General features: G+C 37.4%; 1 protein-coding gene across 3 annotated transcripts in view; it reads right to left on the bottom strand.

Annotated features, from left to right (window-relative positions):
* Positions 1-972: 972 nt before the first annotated feature.
* The window catches only part of NKAIN3 (sodium/potassium transporting ATPase interacting 3), a 341,080-nt gene continuing 321,713 nt past the window's right edge, over positions 973-20,339 (bottom strand). For 2 of the 3 annotated variants that reach the window (XM_071420123.1, XM_071420114.1), the window contains exon 6: positions 973-1,975. Coding sequence is in view for 2 of the 3 variants with exons in the window: in XM_071420114.1 (XP_071276215.1) it covers positions 1,962-1,975 (14 nt within the window). In the remaining variant the exon portion in view is untranslated. Of the gene's footprint in view, positions 1,976-5,668; positions 5,753-20,339 lie in introns of all 3 variants that reach the window. The other variant, XM_071420110.1, reaches the window with a different exon arrangement.

Raw genomic sequence — 20,339 nt, 5'->3', positions numbered from 1 at the left:
AGGTTCTGTCTTTGCAGAATTTTTGTGATAGTTCTGAAGGACCTACAGAAAGACAGGTTTTAGACATGTTCAGACAAATCTGTAGAACATGGTCCAGCAGACATGCCTTGGCAGAAAATCAAACACACACTTCCAAAGCCCTGCCAGAACTGTGTGTTGAGACTGTGCCATCAATGGGGGTTTGTAGCACTCATTCCTGTTCTTCCCACCTCGTCCTGAGGGCAGCACTGGGTTCAGCTGAAGGCTTTTATTTGTTGTTTATTGAGGTATATCCAGCTCAAGGAACACTAAAGAAGGGTTTTTCTCTAGTTGCCATTTCTTGTTGACTTTGTCTTAATACTTACATCATACTCAGTTTCAGGAAAAGTTACCAAAGTTCAGCTTGTGTTTTCTCCAAAGTCAGTGACGTCTTTAAATTAACCAGCTGGAAAGCAGGTGGATGAACTACAAGACCCTTGTCACCTGAAAATATTAGACTCTACTTCCATTGTATTTATTAGCATCCCCAATAGCTTCATATTGGTAAATTACACTGATTTTAGGAGGGAAAGAATCAAGACATGCTCTCTTATAGCTCCCTCCTGCTCAGGGAGGGAAAATAGACGATAGAAGAGAAGACTGAAAATTCAGGACCTTTTGATTCAGAATTTTGTTTAGATCAGCTGAAGATTTCTTAGGGTACCTATGGAGGAACTTTTTGGGCATCTGCTTAGCCTCTGGTGCAGATGTAGAGAAATACACATCAGAAGGACCAGCCTTCCTGGCTGTCCCACCAATGAAATGTTTAAGTGAGAAAAGCACAAAACCACAAACAGACTCAAAACCCTCATGATGTTCAATGTTGAGGCACATATGCTCTGCAGAGAGACAAGACTCTCTGGGGCATAGAAATCTACACAGCACTTTATACTGTAATTAAGATGAAAGAAGCAAAGTGTTCTGTTAAAAAGACTGCCAGCTCTCCAGAGAAAATAGTTTTGTGTATCACTTTATGCTAGTGGTGACAGAATAGAAAACAAAATACCACAGTTACGTACATGTTCTTTGTCTAGAAGTATTTACAAATAACTTTACAAATTTTTACAGGCATTTTTCAGTTTTGCTTGTCTACTTTTAAATTAAGAGAAAATTAGTCCCCAGAGGATTCTAAGGCTTCAGTTGGTGCCTTGTACTGTACATTCATGCTTGGCTTCTTCCTGGGAGAAGGGAGGAAAGGAGTTTAAAAATGTGCAAATCACAGACATCTAAACAGCCCTGGGTGTAAGGGTTCCTAGAGATGGGCATCCATTGAGCAGTCATCCTACTTCTCTTCAAATCAGAGACAGCTACTCGAGATGGGGCAAAAGAGATTAGGAAAGGAGGAGTCATATATGAATTGTAATAATTAGGTGAGTACATTAGTGCTTGAACATTGGGTAAGAAGAGTCATACATCAATCCCTGCTGCATTCAGCAGTTCAAAAATGCAAGGAGTGGACATTGTGAATTCTAAAGACAGCGTTGAAATGATCTCTTGATCACTGTTAGGGTTTGACTCCTGCTGCGTATTTTGGAGTCAAAATTACTGTTTACTGACACAATCTTGACCAGGCACAGTATGATCTTCTCCGGCAAAAAATATTGAACTTTTGAAAAAGACGCACCCTCCTCCTAGTTTTCACAGGTTGTTTTGTTTTCATGCCTCAACACTAAACATTGTAAAAATACTGAAATTAAAAAAGAAAAAAATTTACAATTTACAAGTGTCCATATAAGTAAATTATTTAAAAATTCAAGATCATCTACAAGGATCTACGAAATAACAACGCTGATAATGACACTGAGCCTGTGGGAAGAGCAATCCACATGCCGTGAGGAACAGATGTGGTGGGTTTCTTCCTGAATGATGATTCACAAGGTTGGTCTTTTTTTCTAAAATCTGTTTCTTCAGCTATAGCAGCAGAAGTCTTGAGTCCATGTTCATCACTTACTTCGACCTAAAAAGTAGGATATAGGAATTACTCACAAATGAAAATTTATTTTGTGTATCTTCTAATTTATAAGCTGTAAATTCATACAAGTTGAGAGGTTAGTAACAAATGAACAAGTGGATAAATCTCACGTGGTCAATAATTTAATCAGCTGTGAGACTCACCTATGTGGTCAAGAATGAATGCTGGGTACAAAGCAGTAGCTTTGTACTATGCATACCACAAAATCAGAAAACATTTGGGAGAAGTCCAATAGCTGATAAAGCATATCTGAAGCTCATACAATATATGACATTGATATACATTATATATGATATGTTATATATATATATGATATTATATATACACACTTATTCATTTTAGCATAATATATTTCAACAGCATGAGACATATTTTCACCCAGTTATAAAATTCAGATGTGATCTGATCACAAACATGAGCATTTGAGCTGGACTTACACTATTTATAGTCCTGACACATCTGCTGAATCTATGTATTCTCACATGACTCCCAGTAACCATTTTCACTTGTGTAATCTTGGAAGCTCTATGTGGTCTTTCAGAGCAATTTATAGGTGGATAAAGTCTCAGGAGAAGATACAAACAGGACAGGATCACACAGATGCATCACAGAGTGGTGACCTCTCCACTGGCACTGTTTCTCATACAGTGGATCAACTCCACAAGGACAAATTAGTATTGTTCTTAAAAAGGCTAGGGACATCCCTAACTGGAATTAGGGATTCTGGTGTCTGACCAGATAGAGTTGCTCAAAGCTGTAGCAGTTTTATTATATTTTATTATTATTACTACTATTACAATTATAATTAAAATTTTCATTATTATATTAGTACACATTGTTCTTATTACATCATGATTACGATATTACCTTATTAACATCTATTATAATATAATAATTATTAATATTAATAACAACCTCTAATGCAAGCCAAAATGTAGCTTCATATTTTTTCCTTCTAGCCACCATGCTCCTCTTTTTTTCCACACATCAGTACATGAAGAGTTTCTAAATATTACTGAGCGACCTGGCTGCTGATTCTGTGATTCCAACAGGCACAACAGTCTTCTCCATAGTCCATATGCTTTAGTCCCAAAGGACACAACACAATGATAATTTTTCTACTCCCCCTGTTGTCTCCTGCCTTACACACACCTTAATTCAAACTGCATGGCTGAGGGCAAAGATCCTGCTTCTCCTTGTCCCATAACCTAATGGAGTTAGAGGCAGAACAAAGAGCAAACGGGCAAGCCATGATCATTCATGTTTGGATTAAAAATTGCTCCCCACGAGAACAAGTGCAAATTTGACTTCTTCTCAGAGGTGAGTAGGAAAACTAATCTTAGTCTTGCTAATCATTAATAATTATGGTAGCACTAAGCAGACATTATACTGAATGTGAGCACTTGATAAAAGCAGACTGTCTTCTGCATAGCTTGGATGAGACCACACAGTCTTGTATTTTCAGTGGGCTATGTTTAGTTAATTTTTGAATGAAATAAGGGAAATAAAAGGGATGAGAAAAATGGAAATATAGCCAAGTTTTCATCTATAAAGTAACATTTATAAAGGCTTCTCATGTATTTTTACAAGCATTATTCATATTAATTTCTAAGAGAATTCTAACTCTCAGAAATGGAGTTTTGCACAACCTAGACACCGGAAGTCACTTTTTAGAGATACTAAGAATTTTCAGACTGTATATGACTGATACATACAGCAATTAACTTATCAAAAGAAGTCAAGAAGGCTAACATGCTGCAGAGAGATAAGCATCTGCAAAGTTCTGGCACAATCCACTGACCAAATTATTTCCAGTAATTTGGCTTTTAACTCAGATTTTGATCAGTGACATAATTTCCCTCCCAGCTTAGATAAAGGTCCTCTATATCTTTCAGTACATACAACCAAAACATCAATAAAAAAGGAAACCCAATATAATTTTTGTCCCAGTTTTATACTCCTTGAAGCAATAAGGAGGCCAGAGAGGTCTTCCCAGCAGTACAAGGATACACATTCATAGGAAATGGAACGATAACTCTTATTCTCCAGTACTGTAAGATCACCAGCAACCTCCAAATCCCTTGAGCTACTTATTGAAAATCTCCTATCAAGAACAAATTATCAGATGCTGTGACTCTTCTACTGCAAAAAAATGCATATATCTTGCAGGAACGGATTTGTAAGTATTTAATGGATATTTCTTATATTCTCTTCTTTAATTAGACTAGGTTTGCTAAGAAAGTACTAAATATTTATGCACTTGATGCTTAAAACAAGTCTGAATGCAGGTTTAGAGATTAAAATATTTTATGGAGAGGTGTAAATGCTGCAGGTGTGGCCTTCTTGCTCCTGAATATCAATTTAACTTTTTAGTCTAGCAGCTTATACAGAAGGTTCAAACCCCCATTTTGCAGTCATCTTTCCCACAGAAAATGCAGCAAAATGAACATTTAAAGAAATATTACTAAAGAAATGTAGACTTTAATGTAGAGCATGTACTTAGTCAAAAGTCAGAAGGTTCATAACTTTGTTTAGTTGTCTTAATGTGTAATTTGCTCCTGTTCTAATATACACCATAATTTTGGGCCTTCATATTCTATAATGTTTAGATAAATTTTTAGTAAAAATTTTTCTCTGTTTATTTCTACAAATTGAAAGCTGCATCATGAATAAAATATATTTTAAAAACCTGCAAAAATTAATAAAGTCACAAAGTTCAGGTGTCAAGTTCCAACCCCATACAATTTTTTACCAATTGTCCATTTTAAATTAAAACTCCTAGCACATGCATACATGCATACAGCAGGAAAAACCTTCAACCCATTCTAATTCTGTTAACTGATAAGTAAAATAGTGTCATTAAATCAGTTTCAGTCAATTAGCTGTGTGTGCATTTCATGCTGCATTTAAGAAGCATGAAAGGCCCAAAGGTAAATTTAAAGACAGAGAGCAACATCACAACAAGTTCCAGCCATAAAGAATTTCCAAATTAAAAACTTCTGGTTTACGAATTATACTTTGAAAAGCCATATACTTGAAGTTATGTGAGCTTCTGCCAAAATACATATACTTGTAATGTCATCCCATATCCTAATTTTTTCCAGATAAAAAGAATAGATATGCATTCAACCTTATTCATTAGGTAGTAAAGCAGGAAGAGTCTATGAAAATGATTTTTATGGTTCAAGCAAATAAGTGATGACAAAGAGATAATTAACTTCCAGTGAAATTCTACAGGTAGATTTTAAGTTGACATGTGTTTTTTCAGCAAAACTTTTTCTTTCAGTAGCTGGACAAATGTAAAAACTACTGCTTTTCTATAAATGGGTTAATCTCATTAAGGTTTCTGCAGTCCCAAAATCTCTAAACCAGCTCTTTTCTTGCTAAAATTCAGCAAGAAAGCAATTCCATCCTTCAGTGAGAGCCTCTCCTTGCGTTAAGATGAGGCACGGCGTGGCAGACATGGTGATTTCTCCTAATCCTTGCTTTAGCAGATACACCATCAATGACAAAGTGTCCTTACTCCAATGTGTTATGTGGATTAATTTTTAATTAAGTTCTAATTAAAATATAATTAAATTATCAGTAATCTGATGCCCAAATTGTTTTAGGAGAAGGTTAGCTTTCAGTTCAGTTCAGTTAGAAGGATTAATGTGGTCCGTGGGACCAGAACCTTACCTACAGGCTTTACAGGCTTTAACTCAACATGTTCCTGGGGGGGCTGTCGGTAGGAGTATGTGTCAAGTCCACCTATGAAATCAACTGAAAATACAACAGTTCCAGAAATGAACAAATGGAAATGAAAATATGTCAACTGAAAAAGAAATGTGGACAAATTATGTTTAAAAAAAAAAAAAAAAGTTCATGCACAGATTTGCATACAAGAAATAAAGCAAGTAGATAAAGATGCTGTGGAAACTGCCTACAAAAGGTTCCATGCTCTGTCTTCCTTGGGGTCTATTTAGCCCCATGCCTGGAAAGACAGGCAGCAGTTGGTTGAGCAGACATACACCCTCCTACCAGTGTGTGTGCAAAAGGAGCATTCATGGATGTGCAGAGCATGTAAAGAGAAACCACTATGGGGTAAAATAGCTGATTCTCTTTAGGGAAATATCAGTGTATATACACACACACACACACATATATATATATATATATATATATACAAAATTAGATAATCCCCCTTAAACTCCTTTGTAAGTGTTTAGAAATTTAGTAGAAACAGTTTAGCTTGTGAACCTAATTTCACCTAAACTCTTCAGCCTCAATGGACTTGTAGAAAAGCACAAATAAAAACTAAAGGCATGAAAGCTGAGTTAAGAACAAATAAGTGATCACTAAATACAAAAAAGCAGCAGCATCTTCTCTGGATGAACTCGTGGGGTCAGGACACCTTTACAGAATCCTTCTACTTTCTATGTCAGAAATAATGTGCTCTTGAGAAGTTTTTAGTCCCTTCTATGGTGATAATGATTTTTTAAAAAGACATTTTAGTCTGAGTCTTGTATTTTGTTATTTTGGTAAGATTTTAAGCAGCTCCAATAGGCCAAAATTTCATTCTATCCTAGAAATCTGAAAAACAGGTTTGTGAAAAAGACTATTCTATTGATTTCAAAGGGCCTTTAGCAGACATGTGCAGAGCTGACAAATCCACAGTATGGTAGGATTCTTTGGTCGCACGGAAAGCAACTGCCTTCACTTGTTATATATATGCACATAGACAAAAGTCCTAAGCAGAATTTTGATACTCATTATGCTAATTGCTGAATGAGCAATGAATGACAAAGCAGTCCTTTCCCAGTCAATGTGTGCACTAGGTAAACCAACAGAGTGCTTATCCAGGGTGAGGCGATGGGAAAATGAAGCTTAGAGATTGACAGACTAATGAAATACCCTCTGAAATCTGTGGAAATGCTCCTGTTGATTTCAGTTTGCTTCTCCTTCTGAGTCCAGAAATGGCTGAAAACTGAACTTGATCATACTGAACTGAACTTCAATCATACAGCATTACTGCTTCCCCAAGATTGCTCTCTTAAAACTATCTGAGCAGGACATAATGTGCTGACATAATGTGCAGGACATAATGTGCTGGATCTTGCCCAGCCCCAGTGCCTCCCCAGCCTATCTGCACCTCCTCTTTCTACTGTATTTCTTTCAGGTCACAGCTCTCTTTCAGAATGTTGTCGCTATACGCTGTAACAAGCATCAAAATTTACTTCAGCACTAGTGGGCTCAAATCCTTACAGAGGAAATAGCTGCAGATCAGCTGTTGTAAAAGTTGATTTTTAAACCACAGAATCACAGAATGGTTTGGGTTGGAAAAGACCTTAAAGATCATCTAGTTCCAACCCCTCTGCCAGAGACAGGGACACCTTCCACTAGAGCAGGCTACTCATCCAACCTGGCCTTGAACACTTTCAGGGACGGGGCATCCAACTTCTCTGGGCAATCTGCTACAATTTCACAATAAAGAATTTCTTCTTAAGATCTACTCTAAACCTACTCTCAGTTTGAAGCCATTCCTCCTCATCCTGTCAGTACATTCTTTTGTAAAAAGTCCCTCTCCATCTTTCTTTTAGGCTCCTTCTAGGTACTGGAAGGCCACAATTAGATCACCCTGAAGCCTTCTCTTCTCCAGGCTGAAAAATTCAAATTCTCTCAGCCTTTTCTTATAGGAGAGGTGCTCCATCCCTCTAATCTACTTGGTGTCCATCCTCTGGACATGCTTTAACAGATCGATGTCCTTCATTTGCTGGGAACCTCAGAGCTAAATGTTAGATGTCTAATACATTACACATTTACTAAATAATTTTTTTAGAAGAAATCATGTCCACAGGGTTTTTTTTTTTTTTTTTGTTTGATTGGGGTTTTTTGTCTTTTTTTTTTTTTTTTTTTAATTGAGCACACATTAACAGAACGAGCAAAAAGAATGTTTTTGAGGCAATTCACCACTTCAGAACTTCACATCATTTGTCTCAGCAATCACAAGAATTATCTGCAATTGTAAGCAGGGAGAGAATTTAAAGTAACTAGCCTTTCTACCAACAAATCTTCTTGAGCAAGAAATGAAGTTGAGATTTATTAATGATTGACAATACAGACATGTCTTTGTTCTGACAAGGAGAATATATTTAATAGCACCATCCAGCAAGTGTGGAGATGAGCTGCTCCAGCCTGTTTAGCTGAGGCTTCCTCTTTTACAATCCAAGATATCTTATGCAGTATTAAAGCTGAAGTTCACCTTAAAATTTATGTGAAGCTCATTCTCAAGGCAAGAAGCTGTTCCACCACACAAGGCAATGGAATGTGCCATTTTTCATTATGCACTCTATTTTATGGCTTATAGCTTTTTAATATGAAGATTCGTCATCAATTATTTGAATTATAAGTTACTTCTAGTTTTAAAAATTAATTTTGATTTTACCTGGTATTTTCATCCCTTATAATTAGTAGTCTTCCAGGACTAAGACCACAAGTGGCCATTAAACATAGAAAATTTAATTTTTATTTTCATTGGAGGTACAGACAGTATTATGTACATTTCAGTGTAAGCAGGCATCAAACATCTTAAAACTTTACATTGAATGAACTTTTGGATGCATACAAACCTCTCTTTAATTGGCCAACAGTAAATAACAGCAACATTTATGTAGGTTTTCAAGAGGAAAACATTGGTTTAGGGATGGTATAAAATGGTTGGTTTTGTTTATTTCTGCCTGGTTAATGGATTATGGATAATTTCTGCCATAGATTCACAGGACTACATTAAATAGCTTCAGAAAGTTGCATAAGCCTGGAAGAAAGCTCAATTAATAAAACATGTTCTATACAGTTTTATAGAACTATGCTTTAAATTGAAAAAAAAAACTCAAACCAAACCAACAACCACAGCTTGTCAGTAGTAGGGATATTCAGTCACTAAATAACAAACACCCCATACAGTCCAGTCATTAACTACAGTCATACAGAGAGAAACTTAAAATCCAAGGGAGAGGATTTTTTAGCATCCCACAGATAATAGCAGGTTACAGAAGAAGCTGGTTATTTTATCTGCAGCTGGCTGCAAAACATGATCCCTTTGCCCAGGGAATTGCTCTCTCCTTGTGTCACCTCAGTTTTGTGGTCATGCTGGATGCTTAATGGCCAGTGTGAAATGTTCCTTTAGAGTTCACTACCTGCTGTGCTTGGAAGTGCAAATCAGTGCTGGCTGTCCACCGCAGGCAGTCCATTAAAGTGATGTTCATTCATTCACGGGCCATATCAGAGCAACGGGCTGTCATAATCTGCCTGAGTGAGAAAAGGGCAGGATGCTGCTGGCTGAAGAAAGTGTATCCGCTGTCATCACTAATTTTGAGGGTTATTTTTTTCTAGACAGATGACATTTTGGGTTGCCATACTACTATTTATCCAGTGCATCCACCCATATGCAAGTTAAAATTTGCTTTCCTTTGAAGTTAGCGTAAAAGAATCAGAGCTCAGAAAAAAACAATCCTTTCTCCTTTTCCACCCTCTCATCTGGAATTCAGCTTCTCTGGCAATATCCCATTGACCTGCTGGCAGGCCCTGTGCATACAGCTGCCAGAGCTTGTCAGCTCATTGGTATATTACTAATATCTTATATCAAAGTTGGAAAATTCTAAGCATGTCTGGAGGTGCAGGGTATGAACCGAGCAGCAATATGGCAATAGCACAGTTCTTAGGAGATCCTGCAGTCTCTTAACCTGGAACACCTTATATTCTATTCATGCTTGCCTCCCCATTTTATAAATGGGAGTAAGCCCCAAAGCTGATGGCTCGAATAGTTGGCACCTTCAGCTGTCCCTTTTCCAAGAGAGAGGCAGACTAGCAGGTGTTCAAACTTATATTTTTATGGAAAGAAGATTTTCTTAACCTCTGGGGTTCCAAATACTATTTTGCACTGAAGTATTTTCTTTGTACTGAGATTTTTTTATTGAATGGCAATATATCAATGCAATTACATTCATTAAGAAAAGACATGCAACTGAGGAGGGTGTAACTAGCAGAAAAGAACAAAAATCAATTAAGAACAGGAAGCAAAACTGGGGGATCGATGATAAGTCAGTGCTACATGCATGAAATCCAAACTTTGGACTTTCCAATGTTTGCACTGGTAGCTTACATAAACTTTCCAGACAAGCATGTTTTTTTCCTGAAAAAAACTGCTTTTTCAATTGCCTTTCCTCCTCAAGAGATCCACTGTCCTTACACCCTTCACTGCACAAGCCAGACTGACCCAGCTCTCTGTCTGGAGCCAACACGACCCATTTTCCCCTCTACATACTAAGCCTGAGCACCTGTCTCAAGCCATGTAGCAGAAGAATCACAGATTCCATTGCAGGATAGCAGGAATAGCTTCTCACTTATGTAGAGGACTAAAGGAGGGGAAATGTGTGCAGGACAATTAAGAAAGTGAGAAGAAGAGACATCAGTAATCCTTTGTGGCACTCTGATTGCTCCTCTGTCTCTATAAAGTACTGGCAGATGGTAATCAGGTTAAAACAGGACAAAGTGGTAGAAAATTACTAAGAGACAACCTTTTACTTAAGTTTTTATTACTGGAAGCTAGAAGGGGAACATTTCAATGTTCCACAGTAATTATTAAGATATTTGCACCAGATTTTCTTCTTAGTCTCCACCAGTGGGATAGATCATAATTTTAAAAACTGCTCTACCTTGCAACATGTAAGTACCACACTTCTCTGCAGGGCTGCACTGAAAGAAGGATCCTCTCAGAAGCTGCCTTAGAAAGGGCACTGGCATGGAAATTTTATCTATGGTCTTTGCTACTGAACTCTCTCCTCACTTTACCAGTGATGTGACATCCAAGATATTAATATCATTTATCCTCCAGGGATATGACTGCCCAGTAAGACAAAGGAAGTATGAAGAAGATCCACAATGTTAGGAAGTGAAAATTGCTCAAACCTTCTTAACACAGACCTCCCCAGTCATTCCAAATCTGAAAGTATCATCCAAAAATCTTCTCTGTGCCATGCCTTTGGAAGCTATTTAATACCATCCCATTACTGAAACTAAGTGGAAGGCTGCCTGATTATGGTGTTTGGCTGGGTTTTTTCCCCTAGAAGTAAGTATTTTTCAGTCACTTTCATGTCATTAAGGACTCCTGGCCACTACTTGGTAAAAGCCCCTAGAAAAGTATAGTTATCACACATAAGGCATATAGGAAAATATTTACTATCAAGTAATATTTGCTACAAGTTTATTATCACTAATTCAGTACTAAAAAAAATTATATATTATATATATTTTTATATATATATTTTATATATATATATATTATATATATTTTTATATATATACTTTACACTGCAGGTATGTACAAATTGTTTCCTTTAGGCCTAGAAAACATTCATTTTTCTTGACATGGTGCTATCTGCCAACCCACATTCAAAGTTTAAGTTGATGAGGAGTAGTTTTCCATTCTGCTTTAAAATGTTATACTGTACTCTCTCTAAATACTTATCAGCTTGGGCATCAACCATCCCGTACATCTTAGCATAGCTGGCTGTGACTTATGTTATGTTTCAGCAATGCAATTCAAGTTAAGTATGATGATACATTTTCTTCCTTTATAGGTCTCTATATTTTTCTGTTCCTCATTTTAATGAAAATGCTAACATCCCTGTGAGAATAGTAATACATGGAAGTTGTATTTAAAAACATTTCAAACAGACAAAACTGGGTTTTTTTCCCCCCTGAGGCTTGTATTTAAAGGTGTTATTGCTAGTTCTAGTCTGAGATTTCAAATACAGTGAAGGGTAGCTTTCTTTCTTCCTATGACCAAAGTAAAGTGTAAACAATTCTAATTAAAACTTCCTAAATAATTTTTAATACAGTGAGAATATTAGAGATGTAAAATTGGTGAAAATTAGTCTTCACTAATTAATTGTTTTCCCCTTTCTGGTACCCTTTCTGATCTATTCTATGTACCAATTAAACCTGCAATGGAAAAATAAAACGCATAAAAGACATTAAATGTCCAGAAACTACATCTATCAACTACATTCACACAATACTGGGAGAGAAACAAGCCATTGAGTTCTATCCACTAATCCATCCAATCTATCCACTGAAATGGCAACTCAAATATTCCCAAGACTACTGTACAGAAGGCTGTTACAGCTTCAGTCACACCTCCAGACACGTGATCTTCACAATAAATGTGTCCAAGTTGACTTCAAAAGAGACACAACTCTGAATCTGCTTTTTGAAGTTATGCTTTGATCTTTTTTTGGTATTTCAATTCAGGAATCCACGCTATGTATTAGTGTGCCTTTATATTATTGCTGAGTTTGAAGCCATAAACTACAGCGTTCTTTCAAACATGTTCAGTGCAGATCTCAGACTGATTGGAATTGATCTATTCCACTTACAGTTCATCGCTAGGTTGCAGGTTAGTTGTTTTGTTCTTTCAAGTTGGTAGTTTGTTTTTTTTCCTACCAGCTGAGTCCCACAGGGCTCTGTTCCTGACCTGTCTTTCTTTGTATCCATAGAATTTCTTTTGGGTTCAGTTATTTGTCAGTATGATCCAATTATTTACTTTGAGTCAACACTGAAATATTTATACCTGCTTCATTATTATACAACCGAGAATACCACAGCTACTTTTTCTTACCTTAACTACAAGCCACTGATATTTTAGTATGAGAAATGAATGTTCCCTATTTTTAAAATTAATGCTGAACCTGTTCAACCCTAATGAATAATTAAAGATAAAATTCCTAGAGAAAAGTATTTGCAAGATCAAATACATGACATATTAGAACACGTGACATTTGGAGGAAAGGATTTCTATGTACTGAAGAAAGTTCATGTCATCCATTCACAACAGAACATTAATTTTATTGTTAAAAAGTAGGGTACAGGACTGGAGGGATTCTTCTTGTCACTGAGTGATTCTGGGTTTTCCCAGCTTCTCACCTTCCTAGGGATGAAAGGCTGCTTCTGAAACTTGCTACTATCACCCTCTAGGACATGATATTTGCTTCATATGTTTGTATCTTTGTCTCATAAAAAGTGAAGTGAACCGAAGACCTTCAGGAGAGTGTCCGTGTTCAAGGCACAGCACAGGGTGCAAGCCAGAGAGGGAAGGAGCTGCCAGCCTGCTCCTCAAGCAGAGACTGCAGTGGGAGCAGCAAACCAGGCAGCCTTAAGAGATGATGGAAAGAACTTGGCAGGCCAAGCAGAACACCTGCAAATCAAGAAGCCAGAGATTTGGCTGAGACTCAAATGATCCTCCAAATACATAGACATAGAAAACAATGAAGGAAATGCTATAAGCCCTTCATTTCTGTTCTGTATGATGCAGTAACTTTGAGTTTTTCCATTTTAAGAGCATGCTAGTTTATAATGAAATTAATTCTGCCTTTTATGAGTTTTGTGTTGTGGTATTCTCTGGAAGTTTTCCACAAAGGGAATCATGCACATCCACTTCAAAGGTCTGGCTGACTAAAGCTCTGTCACATTGAGCCCATGTTGCAATTTTTCTTTCCTTTATAACTGTTTTTTATTTGCTTTAAAATCTGCTCAACATGCCTGCCAGTTAATGTCTTTTGCTGTCATCAAGGAAGTCTCCTTCTTCCCTGCCCCCTCCTTTATTAGTAGCTGCCTTTGCTGAGATCCAGGTACAGAGCTACCATCTTTACTTCTAAAGACTTGATATATTGACCTGGCTACAGATGCTAAAACTTGTACTTCCAGTAGCCTGAGAGGTCAGTTGTCAGCTTTTTCAAGAGTACTGACCTGATGCTATTTTGCACTTTATGACATCAAACCCATTAACACTATTTAACATTCACTATTTAACATTTTTTCCATTTCAGATGAGGCCATTTCCGTTTCCTCATCCTCCTTTTCATTTATCATCCTGCCTTTGCCCTCATAACTACTGTTGTAATAAGACAGCCATGACTCCATTTTCTTCATGCAGGAAAACCCCCATTTTATTGTATAGGTCATATTATTAGAATAATCAGAAGGTATTGTGTCAGATCTTCTTGATCTTATTGGTTGACAATACATTCACACTTAGTTCATTGGTCAGTACATGGTATTTTGCATATCTATCAAACCTCTGTATTTTAGTTAGTTTAGTTTACATATTTACATTTTAGTTAGCTTACATATTTTCTCTACTGATTCTCATGAGACAGAGCTTATTGTTTATACAGGTGCACTTAGTTTTCACCCTAGGAATAGATTTTTGTGCTAATGAACTCTCATTCCCAAGATTGTTTTCACATGGGAACTTAAAAACTACTCAGGTGCACTTAGAAGTGACAGGCCAGCTACTAATTTAGCAGACCAAGGCCTAATTTTATGAGGCCTTTCTTGTATAATTTCTCTACCTGTCTGTGACAGACAACGAGTGACATTCTGAGTAGGAATCCTGCTTCAGCACATGACATTTGCTCCTCTTGGGGGGGGGCATTGCATACATTCCCCACTCTGCATCTACACTGCACTCATAGCTACACCTCCCTTAGGGGTGGTCTGCTTCACTCCTTGAGGTGGCAGAACCCAAAGTTCTCTACCACAAACCTCCCAGGGTTTTAGTGTCTTTAGATCCAAATTACCATTTTTCCTCTGCTGTAGTAGTAAGGGACAGGCGTTCGGAAGATTTCGGGCTGTGACGGAAAATTACAGGAATCCTTCTGCCCCCCTCCCCATAGATAAGGATCACCCTTAGAATGTAGCCAAACAGGTAGCCCCCCTAACCTATGGATGCCAGTAACTTTCCACTCCATACTAACCCTAGAAAGTGTAGCCAAACCCCTGTCTGACGTAGAGAAACCCCTTAGTCCATAAATACCCTCGAGACTCCTCAATAAACGCCTTTAACCGTCCACCACATTGGTGTTAGCGTCCGTTATTGGCCACGAAGGATCCCAAGGAGGAGATCGCAGTGCCGGACTCTGAAACCAGGTCATCGCGGCCTTCACAAGAAGGCAACACTCTGCTAAGCAGGCAATGTTTCCTCCAGCACCTGATGGAGCCCTCTTCTCACCCCAGAAGAACATCCTTCCCAGCAGAAGCCTGTGGTCCTACTGTGCCTTCTCTGAATGAAAGTCTACAGACTGCAAATGGAAGTGGATAAATCCCTTCAGTGATCTATAGATTCTCAATATCTTCTTCTTTTAATTTTTATCTCTGTGAATGAATACAAATCAACAAGCTCTAGTCTTCTGTTTCTTCTTGCTTTTAGTTTTTCAAAATGAGGAAGCCAGCAAAATAACATTTGTTGATCCAGTATCATGAGAGCCTTTTCCAGCCCCACTAAATGCACTATCAAGTTCTTCTATGGTACCCTCATTCCACCCCAGAATATATGGCCATCAAGCATTTTAGAGCCACTGTGGATATATCTGCTAAGTTTACTACTTAATCACATCCAAGTGCATTCATGAGTACCTATTTTTCTCTGTGTTTCTCTGCAAATGAGGAAATCTATTGCTCCTCATATTTTTATTGCTTTTTTTCCTGCTCTATCTTCACATTCAAGTCAACTTTCTCATCTCTTAATATTGCTTTTGGTATTACCATCTCTGTTACGAACTCAGATTACCAACTCCTTAACAACCCAAAACTTTTTTTTTTCAGCTTTGAAAATAGAGCTGAAAAGGTAGAGTATCATAAAATGAGAGCTTACAATAACCAGTGGTCTTCTCATATATGATGGAGTGAAAAAAGAAATATCACATGTGTTAGAAAAAATGATGGCTAGGAAAATGGTTTTCTCATTGTTAGAAAGTGGCATCATTTCATATTAGGGGAAAGATGAATGTCTGCAGTAGAGTCTGTAACAGGATTAACACTCACTTTGAAGCCACCAGTGAATCAATCTGCTAACGAAAAAGAAAGATAATGCAATACTGCCTTCAATCATAAAAAAACTCTCCCTGAAGAAAGATAAAGTAAAAATACACTTTTCAGAAAACCTTGTATCTAAAATTTCAGTCCTCCAAAACAACAGATTTTTCATTATTAAGGAGGAAAAGAGAATGAGTAGAAATCAATGCCAAGGAATAGGAGCCATCATATAAATGGTGAGAGTCACATGCCACAATTTTGCTGTATCTAGTCTGTGATATTGAGAAAAACACAGATGAACTGAGAATGAATTTCTGCTAGCAAAACCAACTTTATATTTACTGATTCAAGGCAAAAGAATGTCAAATGAAGTTTGAAGTGAGTCCAGCAGTGACCCAAATCACAGAGCACTGGTAAAAGAAAGATTTGTTATGATACAGAGTTAATAAAGCACATCAGCAATACAGACTAAATGCAATAAATATAATGTAGTCTTTTTGAAAAACAGCTTTTCTAGGAGCAGGCAATATATTTTATTTGACCAACTGGCCCACTGGAAAAGCATAACAGCTATATCTCCTGATTTATTAAGACAACACCTCTTGCTCTAAACCTTTCTTATCTAATATACTGAAACCATTAAGGCTGTTGAAATAGCACAACTGGAAAATCTAAAAAGCACAGCATATAGACAACAACTCAAAGTTTAAAACAGGAGGAATTAAAAAAAGGTTGAAGTTGTGATGACATCAGAAACACAGTAAAGAGAACTAAAGAAGAGGTAAGAATTTCACAGGATAAAGAAAAGTGTTTACTAGCCATCACCTAAATTATTTTCAATATTTTGACCACAAATCATTCTGAGTTGGAAGGCACCCACAAGAATCATTGGGTTCAGCTCTTAAGTGAATGGCTCATACAGGAATCAAACCTACAACTTTGGTGTTAATCAGCACCATGCTTTGACTAACTGACTTAATAATTTCTCCTTTCTCTTGCTCTTTGACTGTAGATCTTCTAAGAAATTCTTGTGATACTTGATTTACAAGGTTATTTTTCTTGCTTTGATATTGTCAGTAATCATTGTTTATCCCTTTCTCTTCCAAACAAAACTGACAATTTTTCTTGGTGGAAGATGCTGCTTGCCTTCAGATTTATGAGATTCAGACCTGAGATTTTCAAAGATGTATAAAGTGTTAGTTAATTCTTATTCAACTTTTTTCAATTTTGACACATTTTGAGAAAGTAACCGTTACCAAATAAAAGTGTCTTCAAAATTTACCTGACTATGACCTGAAATTCAGGGCTTGGTTCAATGTACTTCACTGACTGCTGGTCAGCCATCTCTTTTAAAATTTATAATACTCACTTTTCTAGATAGCTTGAATATCCTCTAAGGCTATAATGTATGATTACATACATTGGAACCCATTAGATAAAAAGGGACCCATTTGTATGATTTTTGTCATGGGTACTCCCTTAAAACAAGAAACTAGCAGCTTTGGCTTTTCTACTGCTGTATTTCAAAGCTTAGTCTTACTAGAATTGTGAACAAACCTTATCTTCAGGAAAAATCAGTGGCAGTCTCTCTACTCAGGTGGTCTGTATGTATCTGTTTTACTTTTGAGGCTATTATCTGTAAAGAAGAAGGGAGGATTTTTTTTTTTTTTTTTCTGAGAAGAAGCCTCACCATCTCTCTTGCAGCCCAGGAATGAGCATAAAGAAAAGGCACTGAGAACTCTGACCACTTATGTTAGCATTCAGGAACACATAATCATGAAATGATTATAAGCAGGCGCCTCTATTAAAGAGCTCTGGGTGTCAGGGGACACAGACCCAAATCTGACGCCGACACGGTTTCATGCCGAACATGTTTTATATTCTATCATTATATAACTTACATTTTAATTATTAAACTTACATTGTTCTATTGTATACACTGCTTCCATCCAAGCATGGGTTTCTCATGATCCCCCTCAAACCCCTAATATAGTTTCTCACGATTCTTCTTATGACTAAACAATAATTACATCTAATTACTAAAAAAACATCACATTGAACAATCATATCATTTATCATATACTGATTACACAGGTGCAGTTTCACATAATCTACAAACACAAGGCCTAACATTTCCCAGGGTTTACCTGGGAAAGAAAGCCTAACTTTCTTTCTAACTCCCCAAATTTTCTATGATTTTAAAATCTTTTACTATCACTAAAACTGCTAATTCATCTGCAAGTCTGCTGGGTCTGTCAAACAGGTTGAGTTACACATCATATCAGGAAAGCTGTGGGTATAGTTGTCTCAATGAACAGCTGTCCTAACTGTTCATTGCTCACTGAATTCCCAGATTCCTTATCAGTATATAATGACCTTTTACAGCCCAGTGTAGAGCCTGACTAATCCTGTGCCCCCCTTGGCTCAGCACTCCCTTTCATTATGGGGGCACATCATTCGCTCCTGGCTGATGCTTCCCACGCCAAAGGCAGCAGTTATTCCCAGACAAAGCTCTTAGACATGATTTTCTGACTGGGAAATTACCACTCAGGCAGCAGTAACAAGGAAATGGGTATTACTTAAGCTGAGACCCAAAAATTAGGATAACCTATCTGCATGACAGTTGAGATTTGGGAGAGATGGTGTTTACATAGAAGTGCAGCAGTCTGAAAAGTTTATTTTTAAGCTCCACAAACTAAAGCAGACACAAGGCTGCTGCCATTCGGAAATGAAGAAGTAAGAGGATTGCTACTGGAAGTGGAAAATGGATTTGAAAAGAGGTTTCATTTTAATGGAGCAGCTGGATGAAAGGTACAGACAGGAATGGGCACCACTTAGGCCTGTATGTGATGTTGAGTGGAAAGCTCAAGAGAGCAACACTGGATGCTGGAGTGAGATTGATTTAACAATAGATGCAATTTAAGAGAAAAGGATAAGGTGCTGGCAACTGGGGGTTGGGATAGCATCCATTTAAGGACTGATTTAATTTCAACAGAACGGCCAAGGAGGTGGAAGGTGGAGATTAAAACAAAATCAATATTAAGTTAGGTTAGTAGAAACTAGAATCAAATGAGCCAGTTAAAAATAAAGGGCATACTTGAATATTTGGGATTAAGGAAGCAATGCATGGATTCAAAGAACTATTGAGGACTTCTCATTAAATGATATAACCCCTAAAATCAGAATTATTATTCCATTTTAACAAGAATATTGTTTATTAAAGTAGTAAACAAAAAAAAAATCTTAAGGGAATGTATGATCTCCAGTTTAAAGAAAATTGCATGGTTATAAGTATATTCCTACTTAAAGATAATTCTCTTCTATCACAAAATCACAGACTTCTTGGGATTGGAAGTGACTTCTGAAGATTGTGAAGTCCAAACTCCCTGCTAAAGCAGGTTCACATACAGCAGGATGCTATTGGTGAATAACTGAAGAAAGAGATTCCACGGCCCCTCTGGGCAGCCTGTTCCAGTGCTGTGCCTGCCTTAAATAAAGGCTTTTTTCCCCCCTCATACTCAGGTGGAGCTACCTGTGTTGAGTTTGTATGCACTACCCCATGTCCTGTCACTGGGGACCACCAAGAAGAGTCTGGCCCCATCCTCTGGAGATATCTCCACCCACCCTTGAGATATCTGTATGCATTGAAAAGTTCTCCTCTCATTCATTTCTTCTCCAGACTGAAAAGGCCTGATCACCTCCCTCAACCTGCTGGCAATGTCCTTCCTAATGCAGGCCAGGACACCTTGGGCCTCTTGGCCACCAGGGCATTGCTGGCTCATGGGCAGATATTGTCCACCAGGAGCCCAAAGTCCTTCTCTGCAGAGCTGCTTTCCAGCAGGTCAGCACTCAGCCTGTGCTGGGGCAGGGGGTTTCTCTTCCCCAGGGGCAGGACCTGGCATTTGCCTTTGTTGAATTTGTACACAGTTGCACAAACGTGTGTATATGTATACATATATATATATATATATATATATATATATATATATGCGATATGGCATATAATATTCATAAAATCACCGAATCCTAGCATATTTTGGTTTAGAAGAAATCTTTAAAGACCATCTAGTCCAATCCTCTTGTGCTGAGCAGGAACATCTTCATCTAGATCAGGCTGCTGGCCTGCAGTTTTGTTTCCAGTGATGAGGCACCTGGCCCTTCTCTGCACAACCTCTTCCAGTGTTTTATTCTGGAATATATAATTCCGGAATAAATTCTCCTTGTAAAAAAATATTTCATATATCTAGTCTGAATGTTCTGAATCAATGGTGGAAATGCTTAACATTAATTGTATTTGAAAAACAGAAATTGATCAGGTAGTTGCAAACCACTCTCTACCTACCTTTGAAATCAATTCAAAGTTAAGGAGAATCTGTTCATATCTGTGTTTGAACCAAAATATATATATTCAACTACATACCCATCCATATGGATATACATACCCACATACACACATATATACACATGCATATATTTATCAAAACAGGTAAAATTGTTT

Source organism: Agelaius tricolor, unplaced genomic scaffold, assembly GCF_023055355.1.
Source record: "Agelaius tricolor isolate 1412-34295 unplaced genomic scaffold, bAgeTri1.0.p SCAF_2, whole genome shotgun sequence".
NCBI classification, from domain to species: Eukaryota; Metazoa; Chordata; class Aves; order Passeriformes; family Icteridae; genus Agelaius; species Agelaius tricolor.
The sequence above is the reverse complement of the archived record's forward strand: the minus strand, read 5'-3'. Positions and strand labels throughout refer to the sequence as shown.